Source organism: Callospermophilus lateralis, chromosome 4, assembly GCF_048772815.1.
Source record: "Callospermophilus lateralis isolate mCalLat2 chromosome 4, mCalLat2.hap1, whole genome shotgun sequence".
Lineage (NCBI taxonomy): Eukaryota > Metazoa > Chordata > Mammalia > Rodentia > Sciuridae > Callospermophilus > Callospermophilus lateralis.
This window is the reverse complement of record NC_135308.1, coordinates 65,392,124-65,418,222: the sequence shown is the minus strand read 5'-3', so window position 1 is coordinate 65,418,222 and position 26,099 is coordinate 65,392,124. Positions and strand designations below refer to the sequence as shown.

Below are 26,099 nucleotides of genomic sequence, written 5' to 3'. Positions count from 1 at the left end.
AACAAAAAGGAGTTATTACACTGACACAGTAATACAAAGGATCATGGGCTAGAGTCATGTGGCTCAGTGGTAGCATGTTTGCCTAGCATATATGAATGAGGCCCTGGGTTCGATTCTCAGCACCACATATAAATAAATAAAGGTCCATTGACAACTAAAAAAATATTTTAAAAAACGCAAAGATTATAAAAGACTACTAGGAACACACAACAAATTTAATAACATAGACAAAATGGACAAATTCCTGCTGAACCATATACACTTTACCGAGACATATCATGTTCAATTGGGATTCATCCCAGGGATTCAAGGACATGTCAACATACACAAATCAATAAACGTGATACACCACATCAACAAAATGAAGGACAAAAACCATATGATCATCTCAGTAGATATAGAAAAGGCATTTGATAAAACTGACTTCCCTTCATATTTAAGAACTCTGAACAAATTAGGAATAGAAGCATTATACCTCAACCTAATAAGGGTTACATATAAAAAGTCCACACCTAACATCATATTGAATGGGGAAGAGCTGAAAACTTTCTAAGACCTGCATTAAGAGAAGGATGCCCACTTCCACTTTTATTCAACCTAGTATGGGAAGTCCCAGATACGGAAACCAAACCAAAGAAAGAAAAAGAGTATTCAAATTGAAAAGGAAGAAGTCAGATTGTCATTATTTGCAGATGGCATGATCTTAGACCTAGAAAGCCCCAAAGACTCTAAAAAAAAAAAACAAACCAACATTAAAACTAATAAATGAATTTGGCAAAGTTGCAGAGAACAATCAACATATAAAACAATCAGCATTTTTATACACAAACACTGAATTATCTGAAAAAAAAATTCAACAACGTAATTTCACTTACAATTACTACAAAAACAAAGCCTTGAAATCTGATATAGCCAAAGAAGTGACAACAAAACTACACATTGAAAACTACAAAGCATTGATGAAAGAAACTGAAGAGACAACACAAAATATTGGAAAAACACCCCATGTTCCTGAATTGGAAATATCAACTTTGTTAAAATGTCCGTATACTCAAAGCAATCAGTATATTATACCATCACTATCAAAATATCAATGATATTTTTCAAAGAACTAGGGGAAAAAATCCTAAAATTTTATGTAAACACACACATACCCTCTGAAGAGCCAAAGCAATCTAGAGCAAAGAGAACAAAGCAGAGGGCATTATACTATGTGACTTCAAAACATATTACAAAGGTACAATAATCAAAACAGCATGCTACTGGTATAAATATAGACACACAGAACAATGGAAGAGAAATAGCCTAAAAGAAAACCCACACATCTATAGCCAAGCTATTTTTGACAAAGTGCTAAGAACAAGCACTGGAGAAAGTACAGTCTTAAGTAAAAATTGCTGGGAAAATTGGATATCTACACACAGAAGAATAAAATTAAGGGGGCTGGAGCTGTGGCCTAGTGGCAGAGCACTTGCCTGCCATGTGTGAGGTCCTGGGTTCAATCCATAGTACCTCATATAAATAAACTCAAAATGATTAAAGACTTATATGTAAGACCTGAAACCATGAAACCACTAGAAGAAAAACACAGATGATACATCAAACAAAAGCTTTTGCACAACAAAGGTAATAATCAACAAAATAAATAGGAAACCTACAGAATGGGAAAAGATATTGCAAACTATAGATCTGATAAGGGTTTAATTTCCAACTATTTGAGAAATTAACACAATAACCCACCCCCCACTCCCGGAGCAAAGATTCTGATTAAAATATAGGCAACTGCCAGTGGATAAGACAAAGGGAAATGAAGAGAAGAGGAATAGAATATGAAAGACAGTAGAATGAACTGGACCTAACTTTCCTATGTTCATATTTGAATACCGACTAGTATAACTCCACATCATGTACAACTGCAAGAATGAGATCTTATTTAGAATAAGTCATACTCCATGTATGTATGTCAAAATACACTCTACTGCAACGTATATCTAAAAAGGACAAATTTAAAAAAAAATAGGGAATTGCCAGGCAGGGCAGCGCACGCCTATGATCCTAACCGATTCAGGAGGCTGAGGCAGGAGTATCACAAGTTCAAGGCCAGTCTCAGAAACTTAGTGAGGCCCTAAGTAACTTAGTAAGAACCAGTCTCAAATAAAAAATAAAAAGAACGGGGAGGGTAGCCCAGTGGTAAGGTGTCCTGGGTCCAATTCCCAGTAACCACCCCTCTCGCCCCCCCAAAAAGCAATAAACTTATACAGGCATTTCTCAAAAGACATACAAATAGTCAACAGCTATTTGAAAAAATATTCAATATTGCCAGGCACAGTGGTGCACACATGTAATTCCAGTGACGCAGGCGGTTGACACAGGAGAATCACAAGTTTGAGGCCAGCCTCAGGGCCTTATCAAGAACCTCAACAATTTAGTGAGACACTGTCTCAAAATAAAAAATAAAAAGAACTGGAGATGTAGTTCAGGGGTCAAGTGCCCTTAGGTTCAATCCCCAATATCCAACAAACCAACAAAAACACCTTAGTATTGTTAATCAGTAGGGGAGTGAAAATCAAAACCACAATGAGGTATCACCTTGCTCAAGTTAGAGTGGCTATTATCAAAAAGACAAAAGATCCAAATGCAGGCAAGTATGTGAATAAGAGAGACTCCTTATATACTGTTGGTAGAAGTGTAAATTAGTAGAATCTGAATGGCAAACACTAAGGTGGTTACTCAAAAAGAGAAAAAAAAAAAAGAAAACAAAGAAAGTAGAGTATTTGCCAATCATGAGTGAGGCACTGGGTTCGATCCTCAGCACCCACAAATAAATAGTTATTTTTTTTAAAAAGTAGGGGGCTGGGGTTGTGGCTCAGTGGTAGAGCGCTCGCCTAGCATGTGTGAGTTTGAGCCTCAGCACCACATAAAGATAAATAAATAAAGGTATTGTCCACCTACAACTAAAAAATTTTTTTAAAAAAAGTGGATAGAGGAATTGAACATTTTTCTGAAGATATAAAAATGGCCAATAAGCCTAAAAAGAGTGAAACAACATTATCAGGGAAATTCAAATCAAATCCATAAAGAGATCTAATAAGACAGCCATTAAAAACAAAAACCAAGTTTGGTAGTTTCTCAAAAAGTTAAACCAGGGCTCAGGGTATAGCTCAGTGGTAGAGAATGAGGCCAAGGGTTCAATTTCTAGCAGCGCAAAAAAAAAAAAAAAAGTTAGAACTTAGAATTCACAATATGACTCAGCAATTCCACTCCTAGGCATATATTCCAAAGAGCTGATAGCATGTATACCATAGCAGCACTATTCATAACAGCCAAAGGTAGAAACATCCCCAGTGTGAATCAGCCAATGAATAGACAAAATGAGAAATTTCTATGCAGTGGAATATTAGTCATAAAAGAAAATGAAGTATTGACACATGCTATAACATAATGATCCTCCAAAACTTGATTAGAAGTCATCAATATAAATCATTACCTTCTCATATATTGCTTTTTCTCATTCCTTAAAATGATAATTAAACCTAATAGACATTTTCAATCCTCATTCTCTTTTTCTGCTTTCTGTTGCATTCGGATTTCTGTTACTCTTATTTACTGTTGCTTTTTACTGTTTACTAATTTACTGTTGCTAAACCCTGAATTTTTAATTTTAATGATTTTTTTCTTATTTTAGAAGTTCTTCTGATCTTTTTCAATTATGTTTGTCCTCCCCCTGCTTTAATGAAATCCTTATGGCTTCTATGCCTTCTTTTTATTATCTCCTTATGGCTTCCATGCCTTCTTTTTATGCTTTATATACTTTCATATATCTTCACTGACATCCTTATATAAATACTTATTATATCATTACTTTTATTCTTGTCCATGGTATCTTTAATTGCTGCAATGCTACTGTATCATTCTGTATGTTCATCTTTATTGGTGTGATTTATACTTTTATTGTGAGATCATTTTCTTTGGAAACTGTTTTGTCCATGGATGGTGGGACCAGTGAACTATGAAAATAAACCTGGGAGTTTTTTGTGTTCTGGATCAATATGATATGCATTCCTTGGCTGGGGTTTCCTGTACCAGCCAGGTAATATAAGCATATCATAGAACAATAATAACTCAAATATTGGTAGCATGCAGAGAGGCAAATGGGGAAAAAGAAATACAAATTTCTATTTTTCATAGACTCCCCTCTTATCCAGTCTTGGGCAGAGGGGCAAAATTCTTTGTAGTTTTCACTGGCTGAGTTCTCCTTTTTGTGTATTAGTGAGTTTAGAGTTTTTGTTTGTTTGTTTTTGACATAGGCTAAGTTCCAGCTCCCTTCTCTACTGATTTCTAAGACTTTTTGTCCTTAAATGGACATTAAAACCCTAGTAAAACTCCTTAAGCATCAATGTCTGGTATGAAATCCCAATAGACCGCTGAGACATCAGCTTCTGATTTGGCTCTGAGTTATCTTCTCTTTGCTTTTTATTTGGAGGTTACCCTTTCCTTTTGAAGCTTGAGGTATGTATTGAAACAGCATATATATATATATTATATTTTACATTTTAGTTTATTGGTGGAGGTCATCCATTCCACAGGTACTCAGCTCAATGCATTACCCCAAGTGTCTCAACATGGTGTTTTAAACAAGTGAACCATTGTTGGGTACTCTTAGGCATACCTTATATTCTATCATTGAATAGGCATCTATATCAGTGAAAAGAATCTCAAGACATAGACATACATACAATTACTCCACTATTTGTGTGTGTGTGTGTGTGTGTGTGTGTGTGTGTACACCAGAGATTAAATTCAGGGGCACTTGACCATTGAGACACCCCACCCTCCCAGCCCTTTTTTGTATTTTATCTAGAGTTAGGGTCTCACTGAGTTGCTTAGCACCTCACTTTTGCTGAGGCTGGCTTTGAACTTGCAATCCCCCTGCCTCAGCCTCCCGAGCTGTTGGCATTACAAGAGTACGCCACTGCACTCAGCCACTGTTCTTAATTCATTCAAATATTTATCGAGTTTTAGATCCAATGTCAGGTGATACAGTCCAGTGGAAGAAAGAGTTAGTGATTAACAAGAAGTCTGGATGAGTAGGAAAAAGATGTTGCCAGAAAACAAAAGTCAGAGAAGCTGGTTGAAGATATTAAGAATTTTCAGGGGGAGAAAAACAGTTTGGCTTTTCAGCATATTAATCTAGAGTATTCAAGGCCACATGCAAGTAACCATAAAAGACAATATAAACTGTGTTTCAAAGATCTGGAATTGGAACTGGGGTTGTGGCTCAGTAGTAGAACGAACGCTTGCCTGGCATGTGTGAGGCACTGGGTTCGATTCTCAGCACCACATATAAATAAATGAACAAAATAAAGTCCAATTTAAAAAAAAAAAAAAATCTGGAATTAATCAGTTCAGTAGTATTAACTAAAAAGTAATACAAGATATGTGTGTGTGTGTGTGTGTGTGTATATATACATCCAGTTTCTCTATAACAAACTAATACCACATAATTTACAATATGATCCTTAGTACAAATAGATTAAGAGACCAACTCTTACCTAAAGTTATTTACAATGGGTAACAGGGAATTTTGCATGCTCTTTCCCTGTGAGGGATGACAGGTCTAGCTATTCTGCCTTTAATTTCTGACACTACCAGACATCAAATTAAAAGTAATCTTGAGTGATATTGCATAGTATAATTTTCAGCTAATATAACAGTTGCATAGCTGTAGCAAAAAAAAAGGAAAAAAAAAAAAAAAAAACAGTATGAAAGTGATTTTTAAATGTGGGCCTTTGTAGCCAGGCATGGTGCACGCCTGTAATCCCAGTGGCTTGGGAGGCTGAGACAGGAGGATCACAAATTAAAGCCAGCCTCAGCAAAAGTGAGGTGCTAAGCAACTCAGTGAGACCCTGTCTCTAACTAAAATACAAAATAAGGCTGGGGATGTGGCTCAGTGGTTGAGTGTCCCTGAGTTCAATCCCCAGTACTCAAAAGGTAGGGGGTAGGGCACTTCTCCAATAAATTTCATTCTCATTTTAACCACTAGAGGGCTATCTTAACATCTGATTTCTGGCACCTCAGTTTTAGAAACACCATCAATGACTTAAAATAACTAGGTTTATTCTGCAATAACTTCTCATTTCAATAGTTACCAATAAGTAATTATCAATTCACTTTTATATATCATAGAACTCTGTGGATACAAAATATGCAAGTATAATAATGTTTGAAAGGATTGTTCCTTCCTTAATATAAGGACTAAAATAAGAAAAATCAAATCCACTCACACTTCTTGGTCAACTTTTATAATACTGATGCACTTACGTTTTAAGTGTTCCAGATGTCATAAGCTCAGTCACCAAAACAATGCACTTCTTTCCTTTTACTGTGGATTCCCAGGAATCATAGAATCGAACAATATTGGGATGCTGAAGACCCTTTAACATTTCAGCCTCTTCTTTAAATCTCTGCCTTTCAGATTTTGTTAACTTTCGATCCTAAAATCAAAAAACAAAACAGAATGTAGTTTAAAATGATAAAACAAACACATGTCACAGAGTTAAATGCTAAGTATGTGCTAAATCTTGATCAACAGCATTAAAATAAAACAGAAACACTAACATTACTAATAACAGTTATTAGTCTGTCTTAACAGTAAGAAAACAACTGGGCAGGGCGATGCAGGCCTATAAAGCCACAGGCCTCTTAGTAGGCTGAGGCAGGAGAATCAGTCAGCCTCAACAATTTAGCAATGACCCTGTTTCTAAATAAAAATACAAAGAAGGGTTGGGAAAGTGGCTCACTAGTTAAGTGCCTCTAGGTTCAATCAGGTTAAGGTGTGCTTAAGAAAATTTTGGACTATAAAGTCATGCTTGAGATTATTTTAGTGCCTCTACTGTTAATTTGTGCCTCAGACACAATCTCATAAGGTACAGTTAACTTTTAATTTTCAAAATTGGTTGTCAATTGCTAGAGACAATCAATTTAATGACATGAAGGGGTGTAGGTTTTGGAGACAGATTCAAATAAAAATTACAGTTCTATCTTTGCATTAATTAGAATTTTCTTTATGAATATATAACATCACTCACAGAATTGTTGTGAAACTTACGGAAACTCACAGGTATGCTTTCATCAGATGTTTAAAGTACCTGATACTTCACAGGAATAATTGCTTATCTCAGATAAAGTAGGAGAAAATCATTTATTTGTCCCTTGACAAACTAAATTGTTCTGAGAATTAAAATTGAAACTCTGTCTTAGCATACATAAAATAATGTCTGTTGTATTGTTAAATAATCCAACTTTATAGATTTAGCTTAAAGACCCCTCTGTGAGTAGCTTGCCCTCCTTATTCCTACTCTTTACCCTTGTATTACCACTATCCTGAATTAAGCCATCTGGGGTTTTATATATCATATGAAACACCTGAATATATCATAATTTGTGTAATCACCTACTGAGGAATCTTATTTGTTGCTAATACTGCAACAATGTTGCAACATTAATTTTCTTGAGCATGTATATATAACTGTCCATAGAATATGTTTCTTTCTTTTCTTTTCTTTTCTTTTCAGTTGTAGATAGACACAATACCTTTATTTTACTTATCTTTATGCAGTACTGAGGATCAAACCCAGGGCCTCGCACAAGCTAGGCAAGTGCTCTACTACTGAGCTACAACCCCAGGCCTTACAATAGTATTTCTTAATGTGTAGTCCACAGATTCATTTAAAGTAGGCTCATAAACTTGAATGAAAATAAATCTTTATTTTTTAATCTTGAATTAAAATTTAACATACCCTTAATTACAAATGTAAACAACTAATGACATTCAGCATGACCTGTGAATTTTGTCACCAACAAACCTAGATATTTTCATGTCACATAACAAATGGTTACAGATTGTTCAAAAATCATTCATTAATTTGTTCAAAAACCATTAATTTGAAATGATAGTTATTAGACTTATTACTGGATCTCACCATGCATTAAATGCCTGCTGTGTCATAACTTTTTAAAAACTTTGATAACTTTTAATAGTTTCCTTTGTAATCCTATATTTCTGCTGTCTGAATGGTTCATATTGAAATGCTAACCCCAAAGATGATGATAGGAGGGGCTTAGTGACCTCATCAAGAGCCCTTAAGGGAGCCAGTTAATCCCATAGCTCCTTTTGCCATGAGAGAGTGCAGCAAAAGGCAGCATCCAAAAGCAGAGACACACTGAACAGGCTGGTGCCTTGATCGTGAACTTCTTAGGCTCCAGAATGTAAGAAATAGACTTCCATTATTTACAAATTGACCCTATCCAAAGTATTTTATTACAGCAGCCTGAATGGACTAAAACATACTTCTGTTATGGAATACTCAACAACTTGATAGTATTAGGGATTAACTTTTTTGTCAATCTGATGAGTGTAAAATTATATCCTGCTGTCATTATTGAGCAATCTTGTTTTCTTTCCAAACTACTTAGGATTCCTCTTCTGTGAGCTGCCCACAGAAGACAAATTTCAAGTTTCTTTATCTGATTTGTAAGACTTCTTCATTTATTCTGACACCAATCTTTTATTGGTTTTATGAATTACAAATATCTTTTCTCAATCTGTGGTTTGTATTTTCACCTTGCTTATTGATGTTTTTTGACTTGCAGACAGACTGAATTAAAGTTACATTAAAACATCTTTTACTATGTGGGAGGTGGGTTGTGTCATCAGTTCTAAACATTGAGGCCATGATTTTTCTTCTTTTCCTTTTTAAAATATCAGTTCGTTTTGTTTGCCATATTTGGGGGATCTACTTGTTGAGGAATTTATTTCACTAGGTAAAAGAGGGATTGGTTGTTACTTTTTTCTATATCATCAACCAATCCCCCGACCCTGACCCAATGAACAATTCTTCGTCTCCTGGCCACCACCAGTTTCCCATAATAAGTACAGTTTTATTTCTGGACTCTACATTCTATTTCAATGGTCTGTCTGTTTCAAGCTTTAAAATACTGCAGCCCTAATAAGACAATTTCTGCTGTATCCTCTCCAATATAATCTTTGAAATCATCTTGGCTATTTTCCCATGAGGGAGAGTTAACTTTTAAAATATGGAAATTACAGTGTAAGTCAATTAAAACCACTGGACTATGCTGGGTACAGTGGTGTGTGCCTATAGTCCCAGTTATTAGGAAAGCCAAAGTGGGAGAATTGCTTCAGGAGTTCAAGATCAGTTTGGGCTTGTTTCATTGAGACACCATTGTCTCAATGAAATAAAAACAAACCCTATAAGAATATTATTAAAATTTTTAATTTAAAGTATGTTACTTGGAATAATATAAAGACAGCATATTCTTTTATTGAACATTTTCCCCCAAGTAACACATATTAAACAATTTTACTGAGGTATAATTTGGATATCACAAAAAATAGCTATTCCAATTGCCCCACCCTCATTTTATACATTTCCCCCTAATATTTTATACTACCTCATTATTCCTTAAGTAATCACTTTTATAATTTTCAATTAAACATTATATGCTTACTTTTATTTACCATATATCTTTGCTCACCATTCCATTTTATTCCTACTTCTTTTCTGAGTTCAGCTTTCTTTCTTTGAAATGAAATTTATTTCTCAAAATCCTATCAGTGAACATCCATTAGTAGAAGAATCCTAGTCATATGAAAAGTTTATTTCATTCTCATTCTTGAATGATAGTTAATTTGGATGCAGAATTCTAGGCTGGTTTATTTTCTTTCAGCATAAAAATTGTTTAATGCTTATTCTGGTTTCTACCATAGTTGTTAGTATAAATGTCATCAGTTGTAGGTTATGTTTACTCTCTGATGACTCCCTTTCTCTACTTTAACCTCTCCACCGTGCATCTAGTTTTATTTATATATAATGAACCTATTGAGCTTTTTAACCAAAGTTCTAAGTATTTGTCTTTTTAAAAGTCCAAAAAATTCTCAATTATTATCTCTTTGAATATGCTTCACTCCTTTTTTCCTTCTCTTCTTTATAGGTGTGTGTGTGTGTGTGTGTGTGTGTGTGTGTGTGTGTAAGAGAGAGAGAGAATGAGAATGTGTGTGACCTTATCCCATCCTATCATTTAACTTCTCTCTTTAAGCTTTTCTTTCAGCTACTTTGACAATGTTCTCAGATCTACCTCTTTATCCACTAATTTCGGTTACTATACTTAACCTGCATATTACCTCTTCCCTATTATTATTATTTTTAAAAAATATTTTTAGTTGTTAATGGATCTTTTATTTATTTATATGTGGTGCTGAAGATCGAATCCAGGCCTCACACATACCAGGGAAGTGCTCAACCAGTGAGCCATAACTCTAGCCCCTCCTATTATTATTAATTAAACTTCAAAGGCAGGAGGGGTGCAAAGGATATATGGAGGGTCTCAGCCCCTGCTCCAGGAACAAGGGATAGATAATCATATGCCAGACACTTCCAACTGATCCTATATGTCTGTGAGGACTGGGGTATATATTTGGACATCCAAAAGAAAATAAAACATAGGGTCAAGCAGTCAGTCTGTCACTAAAAATATCTATGACAGGGATGGATTAAGGAAACTCAACCCACCGCTCCTTTCCCTACTCTCCCCATTAGCATCAAAAGCATAGTTAACAGAGAAAAAGAAAGGGAAAAAAAGGGGGCGGTGGGGGTGTGTGTATGGCAACAAAAAAGCCCCAAACTGAAAAGGGCTAGATACATTAAACCTTTCAGTAGGAGAGGAATTCTCTGGCCATCTAACAAGCTCCAAATGCCTAGGAGAGAGAGATTTGTCCTTCCCTCACTCAGCAGTAACTCTACACGCGGAATTTTCAATTAGCCATGCTAATCAGTTGCAATGATCTCTTCCAACCTCCACTTTATTCCTGCTTTGTGAACAGACAAGTTTTTTTCCCAGCATCCTCCTTGGAACTTTCTCTCTCTTTAGATCTTGCTCCATCTCAAAATACAACTGCAAGACTGACCTCCTCTCTCAAAGCTCCACAAAAACCCACTTTCACATCCTTTTATTACATTTATTCTAACTGTCCAGCAAAAGGCTGTGGCCCTCTAACAATGAAAGTCACATTCCCTGCCCACTGAGCCTGAGATTCATAACAGCACAGCTACTGCACCCTTGGTTATCCCTGAAATCATGTATTTCCCAAAGAAGAGATAGCCAAAGGACAAGTCCAAGTATCTGAAAGGCCAAATTATGGAGGAAAGTGGTAATTCTCAATTAGTATTTAATTTCAATGCATTTTTCATTTCATTATAAAATCAAGTATTCGCTGCACTACCACTCCGAACAGCATCAATGTTTTAATTTAACTCTTTTGCTTTTTTTGTACCAGGGATTGAACTCAGGGGCACTTGACCACTGAGCCACATCCCCAGCCCTATTTTGTATTTTATTTAGAGATAGGGCCTCACTGAGTTGCTAAGTGCCTCGCCATTGCTGAGGCTGGCTTTGAACCTGTGATCCTCCTGCCTCAACTCTTTTTAAAGATATTGAGCTTGGTGGCGAGTAGACATGGGTTTCACTATATTACTGAAGCTGTCTTGTAACACCTGGGCTCAAGTGATTCTCCTGCCTAAGCTTCTGTTAACTGAAATTACATGTATGCACAACTACATCTAGTTAAAATACAGAAGCTCGATTCAATGTCATTTTATTTGAGGTAACTAGGGATCTAATTTTGCCAAAGGTTTTGGCAGCTGACACTTATTCATGGTGGTTTATTCATATGACTTACAATACTGGATGCGGGGGTTAGTTTAAACTGTGATTTGTCTGTTGGAATCCCATATATTCTCAGTTGTTGGTATATCCCTGTACACAGGCTCTGAACCTATTTATTTAGGTCTAGTGCTTCAGAGATATTATTTGTCCACCATAACTCCATCAATGAGTTTAAATTTGAATCTCACACATGTTGCATGTCCTTGGCTATGAATTCTCAGCATAAACTTTTTCAACTGACTCAGAAATTTTGTCTTAGAGCTCTTTTCCCTGTCTCAGAAACTAAACTTTTCTCTGGTATGTTCTTTCATTAACATTGTAACTCTTCAAGAACACTGACTTTATTAGATATCAGTTCCAATTTCTGCTTAGGCTCAAGATTTCACCTATCCTCAGACAGATACTAAAACCATGCCTCAAGGTCAACAAAATTGGCAACTATTGCTGAAAAGTATTTTAGTGTCCATTTACACTTTCCCTACTCTAGTCTTTAGTTTTCAGTTTTTAAACTTTGGAGATTAATCTTACATTATTACAAGCTCAACTATGCATTTGAATAGTTTCTGTTGTTTCAATCAAAAATTTCAAAATATCTGATGTTTTGCAGTGGTTTATTTTTTTTTTTTAATCAGCTTGTCTGGTTTTCTATTTACTAACAAAGGGGATTTAAAAATCTTGTTTACCATATGTTCTTAAGTGTATCAATTTAAAGAAAATTTAGAAACAATAAAAATCTACATCACTTGTTGACCTTAACCTTCTGAAACTTTAGTATGGCTGAACCAACAAAATCTTAAAAGAAATTGTGAAAAGTTAATTCAATCAAATTAGATTAATAACTACATGAACTAAATGAATCATATTTTACCTACACTGTGATATTTTAAAATTTTTAATATATAATCTTCCTATTTAATAGTCTTTTAAAGTAATCCTATCTTCAACAATATATAACATTCATTTTCATCTTAGCAATTACTATGCATATTTTCTAAACGTTTGCTTACATTTTAACAAATATGTGAATGCCCTGTATCACACAACACAGGGTATGATGAAATCAGAAGCAAGGCTCTTGCTATCTAGACTTTACAATAAGAGGAAGAGTCGTGATCTTATTAAAGGGGGGAAATTTGGTGCATTGACAGTATACCACAGAAAGACCCAACTGTGTGTGTGTGCCCAAGCTACTAGTTTCAACCATAGTAAGACCATTATCAGAAGGCCAACCTAAGGATTGAGTTCATAAACATGAAAAAATTCATAATTCAATTTACATTAAGACCATAAGAATCTGTTAAAAAAAAAAAAAAAAAAGACCCTAACAGTGAGCTTGGAAATGTGCATTACAGACTGTAGGCAAAAGCACTCAAAACTCTAATGATGAGCTGTGAAAATTAAATCTGTTTATTTAAGTTTGCTTATTTACCACCCACAGTTTAGAACTATTGAAAAATATATACAGTAAGCCACTTGGAATCTTGGGAGCATACATTATACAAGATAATGTAGTATAGAACTGAACATTAAAAAACTTATTGGGAAGTTTAAGTCTGAATAATTTAAACAGCTTTCGCAAAATCCTTATATAATTTAAAATAATACTGCAACTTCAATTGCGAAATGTTTTCTCTCAACTAGAATGTAATTTTAGCCAGAAATTATCACTAGATATAAAATAAAGGGTAGCACAAATATTCTACATTGTTACTTATAACTTAAAGTTCGATGTCAAGGTCGTTTCTGTTTCATACCTACATTTCCACATTTTCAAAAAAGTTTTAAAGTATGTAAAGCTTGTAAATTCTTTCTGCTGAAAACTTAAAATTATTTAAAAACTTAAAAGTAATTACTTAAAAGTAATTTAATTTAGTTTTTCTCAACTGCTCTATCCTTTCTTAAGCTATCCCCCTTCCTGCTGAATCCCTGTAATAATCATCTTATACTAATTTTTTCTACACATTGTACCCTTGTAGTCTGTTTTCCACATTGTATGGATGCAAGAATATTTTTAACACCCATCCAATCAATCCTACAATATGCCTATTAATTCTTAGAAATACAATTTCGCATATTCTAAACAATTGTGGAAGCAGAATATGTCACACAGTTGGAGTTCTAACTTTGTAAACTTGTTTAAAACCTAAAGTATCTTTCTAAAGACTTTAGGATAAAGTTGCAAATCCCTGTGACCAAAGAGGCACTTCTCCAACCCTTTAGCCTAATTTCTTGCTACACTACTTTTTCCATTCTCCAACAAGTCATGCTCCTTCCCATCTCAGGTTTTCATATATGCTCTTCCTGCTATATATATGCTATCAACATTTTCTATTTAGTTAATTCCCAGTCCTTCAATTCAACCCTATCACTATCATTTCCTTATGATATCTTCCCTCACAGCCCTTTAATCTAGGGTTCAATCATTCCCACCCTATCCCCTTTATGTTTTTGTATAAACTATATATAGTACATGCCTCTTTCATATAGCAACATATACTGAATTTTATCCCCAAAGAATAAGCCTTTGGAGGCTTGTGCTCATGAAAAGGAAGTGACAAAATGGCTTTGCATTCTATCTTTAGCATCTGATAACCTAGCATAGTGGCTTGTTCAATTATCTATTTACTGAATGAATTTATGGATGCAATTCCTCTCTGCCCCTTCTGCCAAAAAAATGTTTGCGAAGGCAGGCAGTTTATATGCTCAGGTGTTATACCTTAACAAGCAGTTAGCATTTCCCTGGGAATAAAAAAAATGCCGATGACTTACAAGAAAGGTAAGAATTGGGAACTGGACCTCTGAGTCTCAAATACAATCCAAGCACAATGACCAATTTGCAAAGGTCAAAATTAGCACTATTTTGATTCTTAAAAATAACTCTGTAAAAGCTCATCATGATAAAGCTGCAAAAAAGTTATTTACAGCACAACTTAAAAAAAAAAAGAAAGAAAGAAAGAAGGAGAGGGGAAAACAGTAATATTTCTTCCTCCTCAAAAATCTACAACTGGAGGCTGGAGTGGTAGTAGCTCAGTTGTAGAGTGCTCTCCTAGCAGCACGTACAAGGCCCTGGGTTCAATCCTCAGCACCACATAAAAACAAATGAATAAAGATATTATGCCAACTACAACTAAAAAATAAATAAAACCTACAAATGGGCTGGGGTGGGACTCAGTGGTAGAGCCCTTGCTTAGCATGCATGAGGCACTGGGTTTGATTCTCAGCAACACATAAAAAAATAAATAAATAAAAACATTGTGTCCTTCTGCAATTATTAAAAAAAAAAAAAAAAAACAACTACACCTACAATTTCCCTTGAGAGAATACTAGATTACTGAATCTCTAATTTTGTCATGAAGTCACCTAAGATGCTATTTTATGATTTATTAAAAGTTTTTTATCCTTTTTGCAAATTGTTTTTTTAATATTTATTTTTTAGTTGTAGTTGGACACAATACCTTTACTTCATTTTTTTGTGGTGCTGAGGTCGAACCCAGGGCCTCACAGGTGCTAGGCAAGTGCTCTACCACTGAGCCACAACCCCAGTCCACAAATTGTTTATTTTAAGGGTTCTAATAACCTGGATTAAATCTGTTACTGTAGTTTGTTTTTGTTGTTGTTTTGTGGTGCTGGGGATTAAACCGAGGGGCCTTGTACATGCAAGGTAGAACACTACTACTGAGCTATACCCCAGTCTGAAATGTTTAAGATCAGAAATATAGGTACATGAGAAAAGATTATCAGTAAGAGGAGGAAAAATCCAACCAAATAATTTGGAGCTTAATAATTTGTCAATTTGTTCTACCTACAATCAAGTTATCTCAGAGAAGTACAGTATTTTACTTTTATAAGACTTTTTTTTAATAACAAAATATACATTAAAACTAGCAGAAGCATATAGATCAATACGAATGGGTTTTTAAAAATTAATAGTTACCAAGTGTTTCCTATTTACTAACTGGTTGCTTCACTTCATTTAATTCTTTTAAAAAGGGGGGGAGGGGGGGAGAAAGATAGAAAGAAAAGAGAAAAAAAAGTCCTGTGATGCCGGGCACAGTAGCAGACACATGCTTCTCATCCCAGGGACTTGGAAGGCTGAAGCAAGAGGACCCCACATTTAAGGCCAGCCTGAGCAATTTACCAAGATCATGTCTCGAAATAAAAAGGGCTGAGGATGTAGCTCAGTGGCAAAGCACCCTTGAGATCAATCCCCAGAACCAAACCAAATAAACCTTGTTGAGTTATTTTACAGATTAAGACACTCAGAAAAATTTAATATCTCCCTGAAATTCAAATACAAAAAAAGAGTTGGTTCAAACCTCAGGTTCCATTCATTATACTACACAATTGTGTTTTTAAAAAATTGGAAAGCTTCTGAAATTATTTTCTTCTCCAAAAATCTATGGTGGTATTTCTATTGACTGGGGATTTTTGAAATGAACTAGGTACTAGAACTAACTATATCTGAATGTTAAATAATAGGAATTTATATTATTTAAATATTAGCAGCCATCAATCAAATTATTGTGAAGACAATGATAAAATATTTAGAAAGAGTAGCAACAAACCATCAAATGAGATTAAGAACTGATTGGCCAGCATTACTTTTTTAAAACCTTCTTTCTAGTATTATCAGACTGGATATTCCTGGGTCCTTAATACACTATCCCAACTGTAGAATTCATTACCTTTAGTATAAACTAGAGCTGACAGCTATCCTACCCATTCATTCTTTCCACCTATATTAAATTGTTTTGACAAGCTAAATGAACAAAACCAAGCATCACTGTCACATGAGCTCCCATAATAACAAGCACAGTTCCAGACTGCTGGTAGGGCAGGGAGCCAGGCAACAACTGAAACAATTGTTCATCTTGGTGCCACCCAAGTAACAGCACTCAGAAGATTATTTGCTGATATAATTTCTTGAGTGAGAAACATAATGCTAATGTTTAAAGCAACTTGCAGAAATCTTCATTCCCTTGTTTTAAAGAAATTGTTTCATTTTAAACATCCCCTTACAGACATTTTCTCCTTACCTTCATATTTCAGTATTTTTTAAAGTATAACTCCTGTCTTTTTGTATGCCCTATTTTATATGTAACAGAGACAAGCCTTCTAAACCAATTTTGATGGTGAAGAAGGGAGATTGGTTTTCATTAAACTTCCAAGTTTTCACTTTTTGAGCTAATAACTATACACTCCCCCCAAAAAAATCCGGTTCCCCAAATATGTACTAACTTCTATAGTATTTTATTTTTAGCAATATTCAAAATTTTACTGCTAAATTAAGACCACATATGATAAGTCTACATATCAAAAATATGGGTGGAGAAGTGTCTGGAGTTCCTTGATTAAAATATTTTAGGTCAATACTGGAGCCCTCATTCCTTATCACTTTCTGCACCACACTGACTTTGCAAGACCTGAGCATCTAGTCTTATTTATTTATTTATAACTAATACTAATTGATGTTGGGTATTAGGATAGAGAAATAAAAATTCATCTTCAGGAAGAGAAACTGCTTCCCAATGTAATATGGATTTCAGCTTACCATTTGCAGGGGAAGAAATTTTTAATTATTTTGTATTTTTTAAAAAATGAATCACAAAAATAATTATTTAAGTCTGGCATATTTCTCTCTCACAGGCCTACATGATACAACAACAATTCAAAGATAACAAAAATATAAGCTATAGGTCATTTATTCTTTTTTTTTTTTTTAGAGAGAGAGAGAATTTTTAATATTTATTTTTAGTTTTCGGCAGACACAACATCTTTGTTTGTAAGTGGTGCTGAGGATCAAACCCGGGCCGCAGGCATGCCAGGCGAGCACCGCTTGAGCCACATCCCCAGCCCAGGTCATTTATTCTTAAAAAACTTCAGAATCATTATAGAGACTAAAGGCCTAGAAAGTTGGGGAAATAACTACTAGAAGCAAAATAATGATTCTCATGCAAAAACTCTATTCAAAACAAACAAAAAAAAAGACTAACATGGTTTTAAAGCTGTTTTGAAATACAATATGAAAATTTTCTCTGGGTATGTATTTATTTGTAGCCAGATCTACAGATTAAATTCCTGGAGGAATTTCTTTATGACCATCCAATCTGGTACTCTTTTTCTTTTTTTAAATTTTTTTTTTTTTTTAGTTGATAAATTTGGCTGTTATTTAGGGCTGGGGATGTGGCTCAAGTGGTAGAGCGCTCGCCTGGCATGCGTGTGGCCCGGGTTCGATCCTCAGCACCACATACAAAGATGTTGTGTCCACCAAATACTAAAAAATAAATATTAAAATTCTCTCTCTCTCTCTCTCTCTTAAAAAAAAATACTTAATTTAAAAAAAAAATTTATTTATCTGTGGTGTTCAGAATCTATCCCCAGTACCTCATAAATGCTAGGCAAGTGCTCTACCACCGAGATACAACTCCAGCCCCAATCTGGTATTCTTAGAACTGAAACTGGATCTATCCCATTGAAAGTTACATTAGTTGACTAATTATTAATTTTTCTCAATAGTTAAATACACACACACACACACACACACACACACACTCTTATATAAAATGGGGGGGGGGGCGCAGAGTCAACAGGATATCGTGTCTCTTGCTCCTTAAGGAGTCTTCCAAGAATTATTCTGAAATAGTTCAAGTTTCAGGGAAACAAATAATAAGTCTCCAAAATAGTAAAGAATCTGGTTTTACTAACTTCTCCATCAGTTCCTTCTTTCCCAGTATGGCTGTTCTATATTGCACTTCATATATTTACAGAAAAGTTTTCATTTCAAAGCAATAAGAAGAAAAATAGACTCACAAGAAAGATGGGAGTACTTTCTCAAACCAGATGTGTAGTAATTTGTAGGTCCTATTCATTAAGCACCCTTCACTTAATCCCTAACCTAAATCCAGATTACAAAAGTGTAAATTCAAGGCCTAAGATTATCTTTGCTTGTTGGGGCATAAAAATCACACAGAATTCTATAATATTTAGAACTTGGCATATATAAAAACCCTTAGATTAATGCTAAAAATACAACAGATACATATAACAGATGAACCACAAAAAGAAGGGAAACATTTCTTATCAGAAAATGGCAAACTACTTTCACTAAATGATTTATATAGCATGACTCTTATATATAAATGACTCTTATATAGCAAAACTCGGAACAATACCTATCCATTTACATAAATTTGAAGTTGTTTTCTAGAAATTGATTATATATCAATTTGAATGTGAAGGCAACTAACTAAAAAGAGGTAAACTTAACTATTCCAGGTAGGGTCTTATGCAGTACTGAAACAGGCTAAGAAGGGGAAAAGAAGAGAAGATGAATATGTATAAGGACAAAGATTGAAAAATTCTTTCTCATTATATAGGAAAGAAACTTTATGCTTCAGAGATAACAGCAGATGGGGGAAAACAGTTTCCAAAGTTTTTCTGAATGGCTGCTAGAGAGAACGCCAACAAAACCCAAACTAAAAAACTCAAATGAAATAATCAGCACTGCAACTTAGTGGGTCACCTTGCAGGAAACTGCCACTACAGCAGAGAAAATGTGGTGATGTGCATTACAAAGACAATAAAATAAGCATCTCCAAGAATTCACTGAACCTGATATCCAAAACTTGTTTCATTTTGTTCAGAAAAGAAATCAAGAAAATAAGTCTAGTATATGAAAACACAGTGTGTTAGGTTTCAATATACACGACAATTTATTCACTTATAGAAATAAGGACAAAAAAGGGAGAACTCCTAAGTTCAACACTCACAGTTCATATTAACTTTATTTTTATTTATTTTTGTGGTACTGGGCATTGAACCCAGGGGTGCTCTACTACTGAGCTATATATCCCTAGCACTTTTTATTTTTTTGAGATAAGGTCTTGTTAAGTTGTAGAGAATGGGCTTGAATTTGGGCTCCTCCTGCCTCAGTCTCCCACAGAGCCGCTTATTTAACTTGATATACTGAATTTAAGTATTACTTTTTCTAGGATCCTCTTTTTATCAGCTCAATCTTAACTACTAATATTTCAGATTTATAAGGAGACCCAGCACAGAAAGCAGTAAGATTTGAAGAGTCATCAATAACAAAAACAGAAAACTCAATTTGACAACAAATGTAACCTACCCTAACGAAAGTTTTATATTGATACAAACACTTGATATCTTCATGCCTGGCAAGGTCTGACTTTTTAATGTAATGTTTTACTAATTATGGAATTCAATTTAATATTTCTAAATGTTTACTGGACATTCTAAAACCAAAGACTCCAACCTTCCACAAATCAAAATAAAAAAAGTTTCTTCCACAAATCAGCTTATCTACTTCAATTTCCCTATTTAGCTTTGTCTTCCCAGGCAGTCTTTATAATTCCATTATCCCCCACATCTCATCATACCTAATGTTGCAAACTAGTAAAAGTTACAATTCCTTCACTTCAAAACACTACCTGATTAGTCTTTTTTCACATTTCAATCTACTCCTTAGATGCAGAAAACTATTTTTATCACATCAAGTTCCATGCTCAAAAACAGTGAATGTGGAATTAACCAAGAAAACTTGTTAAACCAGGATTCTAGGTTACTACCCTGACCTAAGTGAAGCAATCTCCAGGAAAGGAATTTTCTATAATCAGCAAGTTTGGGAAACACTCTATTACATCAAATTCAAATTCCAGAGCCATACAAGATACTACCTTCTTTTTCAACTTTTTCCAAAACAACCTACCAGACAAGAGCAACTCCTGTATTTTCACCTGAATGATCATTTCTTCTTTTGTATTCCTTTGTCTAAAGTAACTGCCATGAGTCATAATTTCCTTTCCTGTAAAATGGAAAGACCATCTTTCTTGACTAGCTAAGAATTATTTTAAGGATTCAACATATTGCATGTAAGTATACTTTAAAAACTGTGAAAAGAATTACACAAATTATAAACATTATTTTATGGCAGCTACTTCATTTACAGTGATTTGCAGTTATCTATTCTCCTATATACCCCTGAACACACTTCACACTTGGTCATTTTTACCATGGAGTGAAACAGGCTCTTGAAGAAGTCATCAGAAGTTAGAATTTTCTTTGGTACTATGAACTTATCAGGGATGGCTAAAACAATTTGGTTTCCTAATTTAGACAATAAATTAAAAATTAATATATGTACATTCCAGCTCACTAGATAGAGTATCATTTTTCAACAAAAATGATACTCTAAGTGGTGATTTATTAATTCAACATATTAACTTTGTAAATAAATTAATTTTAGCTGCAGACATATGGGCCTGTCCTAATGTTAACAAATTTTCCTAATGAATTATTTACTCTGAATTTCTTCAATAGTTAAAAGATATCTTTTAACTAAGAAAGATATGCTTATAAGAGTAGTAATAAAGGAAGACTGTAATAATTTGGTTTAAACTATCAAAAACATTAATTTGACTTTCACAGGTTTTAATCTGCATTTAATTTGAAAATTGGTTTGATTTTATAGTTACTCAAAACAACAGTAGTTTTGACTTTTCATTACAAATATAAAGAATAAAAAAGTGTTGGCAAGTATGTGGACATACTGGAACTGCTTAGGTTGTAAAATGTTATAGCTGATATGGAAAATAATAAGATGGTTCCTCAAAAAGTTAAGCACAGAACCAGGCATGGTGGTGCACACTTGTAATTACAGTGACTCAGGAAGCCGAAGCAGAAACATAGCAAGTTTGAGGACAACATCAGAAACTTCAGTGAAAGCCTGTCTAAAAATAAAAAAGAATTGGGGATATAGCTTGACACCCCTAGGTTCAATCCCCAGTATCAAAAAATTAAAAACGAAATTTTTAAAAAAAATTAAGCAAGCAATTAACATGATCCAGCAATTTTCAATTCTAAGTATATACACAAAGAACAGAAAATTAAGCAACTCAAAAAGATATCAATTGTGGTTTGGATATAAGGCATCCCATCAAAACTCCTGTGTCAATGCAGGAATATTCAGGAGAAGTGACTGGATTATGAAAGCTGTAATCCAACTGGCCCATCCTTGTCTGAATGGAGTAACTAGGTGGTGACTGTAGGCAGTTGAGGCTGGACTAGTACAAGTGGGTCTGTGCTGGTGTGCCTATGGAGTTTTTAGTTCATCCCAGCTCCTTAACTATGGGTATGTGTACTCTCTGCTTCCTAAACACCATGAGTGTTTATATAAGCCCAGAGAAATTAAGTCAGCACTATGGACTGAACCTCCAAAACTGTAAGCTATATTTTGTCAAATATTGTGGTCAAAGCAATGAAAAACTAACAAAATGTCCCAAATATCAATGTTCAAGGTAACATTCTCAATGGCCAAAGAAAAACAACCCAAGAGTCTATCAACATGAAAGGGAGGGGGAAAAACACATGCACACACAAAGTATGCACAATGGAATATTATTTAACTTTAAAAATGAAATTCTAACACAATACTACAACACAGATTTTAAAGACATTATGCAAAGTGAAAAAAGCCAAACAAGACATATGCTAACTTAAATAAGCCACAGGTGAAGAAACAAATACTATGATTCTACTTGTATGAATTACCTATAATAGGCAAAACTGATGGAAACATTAAAGTAGAAGGTTACCACGGGCTAGGGTCAGAGGACAACAGGGAATTAAGTGTTTAATAAATAGGTTCAGTTTGGGATGAATCTTAGATATGGCTCTGGATATGGATGGGGTTAATTTTTACAATAATGTGGAGGTAATTATTGCCACTGAATTGTGTACTTAAAAAGATTTCAAATGTGAATTTATCTCCTGTGTATTTTGCTACCAAGGAGGGGGGCACTAAACATTGCTTGATTTTGAGGAGCCTTGCTCTTGACACTTAAGGCATGAAATGAAACAAAATTCACAAAAGGAGAGTAAGAGGACTGGGATACTACTAGGGAGAAGCATACTGAGAACTTCAAAGGAATAGTGTTCTATTTCTTATACTAGGTAAGTACTTGATAATCTTTATATATATTCTTTTACAGTTAAGAGAAAGACAATGTTTACTGGTCTTTTAAAAATCAACCCCTTAAATAAGAGAAAAGTTAAAATTTTTCATATTTTTTTATTTGCAAGGCAAGTAAGTAATTCTTCCTTACAGTGACCCCTCGATAAATATAACTAGAAACTAAGATCATTTGTATTAATATCGTTACAACTTAATCCAATTATTTTACCCAATTGATTGATTTAACATCTTTTTAAAAAATCACTATTATGATCAATGGTGGGGCTGGAACTGTAGCTCAGTGGTAGAGCACTTGCCTTGCATGTGTGAGGCACTGGGTTCGATCCTCAGCACCACATAAAAATAAATAAATAAATAAAGATATTGTACCAACTACAACTAAAAAAATTTTTTAAAAATGATCAATGAGAATACAGGGGAAATTACTTAAATTTATATAACTATTTCAAGTACATAGAAATGCAGAATATAAAAATATCTATATGTTCACCTACTATCTTTGTCACTTCTTAATGTTTTGCCACTTTGCCTCAGATTATTTTCTGTGAAATAATACAGCAGTCCCCCTGTTGTCCATCGTTATGCTTTCCAGTTTCAAGTTGCCACACAGTCCAAAAATACTAAATGGAAAATTCCAAAAATGAACAATTCATATATAAGTTTTCAATTATGTAGTGTTCTGAGTACTGTGAGCTACTCAGAATTGTCCCACTCTATCTTGCTTAAGATGTGAATCATCTTTTTGTCCCAAGAATCTCCTAACAGCCTGTTAAGTTATTTGGTCATTTTCCTGATTAGCAGACTCCATCTTGATTTTCGGAATTGACTGTTCCAGTGTTTATCTTCGAATAATCTTTAGTTCTACTTAATAATGGCTCCAAGTGCAAATGTACTGAAGATGAAGTTCAGATATGCCAAGAAAAGCAAAAAGCTTTCTTTAAGTGAAAAGGTAAAAGTTTTTCATAGATACAACTTTACACCCATTCGATGGCTAATTGACAAAAAAAGGAAAGGCTAATCAACAGGTACTAAATTACAATTAGAAGTGTGAATGAAGTTCTAGAGTACTATTGTACATTAGGGTGGCTACCAATAACAATAATATGCTATACAATTCTAAAAGGTAGAAGAAAATATTTTGAAAGTCTTTGCCGTAAAAAAATGAAAAATGTTTGAGACATATGTTTGACCTAACTTAAACATATTACATGGTACCCGATCAATGTATAATTTTCTACTTTTATGTCATCACTTTAAAAATAAATATCACACATAAAAATGTTGGGGAAAAATAAACAGATCATAGGGGCTAGGGTTGTGGCTCAGAGGTAAAGCACTTGCCTAGCATGCATCAGGCACTAGGTTCGATTCCTGGCAACACGTAAAAATAAAACAAAATAAAATAAAGGTACTATGCCCATCTACAACTAAAAAAATTTTTTAAACAATAAATAAACAGATCATGAAGTTTCATTCATTGCTGTTTGGATTGATGCACCCATTTTTAAAAAGGTTCAATTCAATACAAGTTACTGTATGACCCAGCAATCCACTCTTAAGAATTTGCCAAGGGCTGGGGTTGTGGCTCAGTGGTAGAGTGCTCACCTAGCACATGCCACACCCTGGGTTCGATCCTCAGCACCACATAAAAATAAATAAAGGTATTGTGTCCATCTACAACTAAAAAATAAATATTTTTTTTAAAAAAAGAATTTGCCAAAAATAAAAGTATGTGTTCACAAAAAAAGGTTATGATCTCAAACAAATCATTTAATTATCCTGGACTTTTACATCTTTGTCTCAGTTCCAAAAAAGAAAAAAGAAAAGGAAGGAGGCAGAAATAGAGGGAAGGGGGAATTAAGATGGAAGGAAATTAAGAAATGGAAAGAGAAAAAACACTAAGCAAAATAAACATTGAGGTTGTAAACTCACTATCTCCTAGAATTAAAAAAAAAAAAAACTAGCATAAGAGACATTAGAACATTTTTGTGTTTTTAAACAGTGACCAGAAGTTGGAACCCACTGATTTATGTTCCTTTTTAAAAAGTCCATCTCTCTCTCTCTCTCTCACATACACACACACACACACACACACACACACACAAACACACACATGGTCAAGACAGATCCTAGGGAAATGTGTTAAGAATGGTTACTATTCTTAAAAAAAAAAAAAAAAAAAAGGCAACGATGCCCACAATAACAATATCTTAGGAGGATAAGCAAAAAAAAAAAACAACAGGTCTTTCTTTCTACTAAATATCCCTTTGTCTACAAAATTCAGCCTAGAAATCACTTTATCCAAAGTTCATTCCTGCTCCTCTTCTATGTTCTCAAAACATCAAGGCTGTGTTAAATACCCTATCTCCCCATCTCTCAAGATTGAATTATGTAGTAGGTACTGTCAATTATCTACCATTTTTTTCCAAAGCCCATTCTTGCTAACAAAAATCCCTACTTGGCACCCATCCTATTCTAGAGGGAAGGCTGGCCCCATTTCTTGTCAAGAGAATGAATTATGACCATCCTAAATCAATTATGGTGGTCCTGAAGATTCCAGTACTTGATTTAGGCAGGGTCATATGACCATAATTCTGGCCAATGAGCTAAAACATTTTGAAAGAAATTTCTTCTGCTAAGTGCTCTCTAGGGTACACACAAACAGTTGGGACCCAAACCATGAGGGACATTAATCTGAAATGCATGCTGTAAACAAATAAAAAATTAAAATAAAAAAGCAGTAAATTGGGGGAAAAATGCTGAGAATGGCAGAGAGATCTTTGATGGCATAACTGAATCAATCTATCTGGAATGTCCAACTTCTCTCGAAGGATTATAAAAACTCTGTGCAACTCTTGTGTTCTTTCAAAAAATGCTTCTGTAATAGGACTTTTTCCACTTCATTATTTATTTTTGTTATACCTTTATTTTATTTATTTATATTATGTGGTGCTGAGGACTGAAAGCAAGAGAATGGCTTCTTGATCTTTGTAGAATCTAAGTGGAGAGTATATCATCAATAAGTACCTGTTCTTGAATAATTGTGCTAATGTATGTGTATAAAAAGAGAAGAGATTAGGCTAAAAGTAATATTTGACTAATAAACTGACCAGGCCAGAGAAATAGACTTAACTTTGTAATAGGCCAGTGTTTACCAAATAGTGTCACATAGAACGTGGTTCGGACACGATAATAAAATAAGAACAGAACCAAACACATTTGGAAAACGCTGGAAACTAAGTTAAACAAGTTTCTTCAATACAGAACTTTTTAGAACCTACAATATGCAATATACATTCTTAATGATAGTCAGGAAAATGCAATTCTAGGGACATTAAAGGGAGAAGAAAGGACTAATATA

General features: G+C 34.3%; 1 protein-coding gene across 7 annotated transcripts in view; it reads right to left on the bottom strand.

Moving 5' to 3' along the window:
- Wnk1 (WNK lysine deficient protein kinase 1) overlaps positions 1-26,099 on the bottom strand; it is a 138,415-nt gene that overhangs the window by 78,901 nt on the left and 33,415 nt on the right. For all 7 annotated transcript variants that reach the window (XM_076853966.1, XM_076853960.1, XM_076853962.1 and 4 more), the window contains exon 2: positions 6,322-6,494. In XM_076853966.1, the coding sequence (XP_076710081.1) occupies positions 6,322-6,494 (173 nt within the window). The remainder of the gene's footprint in view (positions 1-6,321; positions 6,495-26,099) is intronic.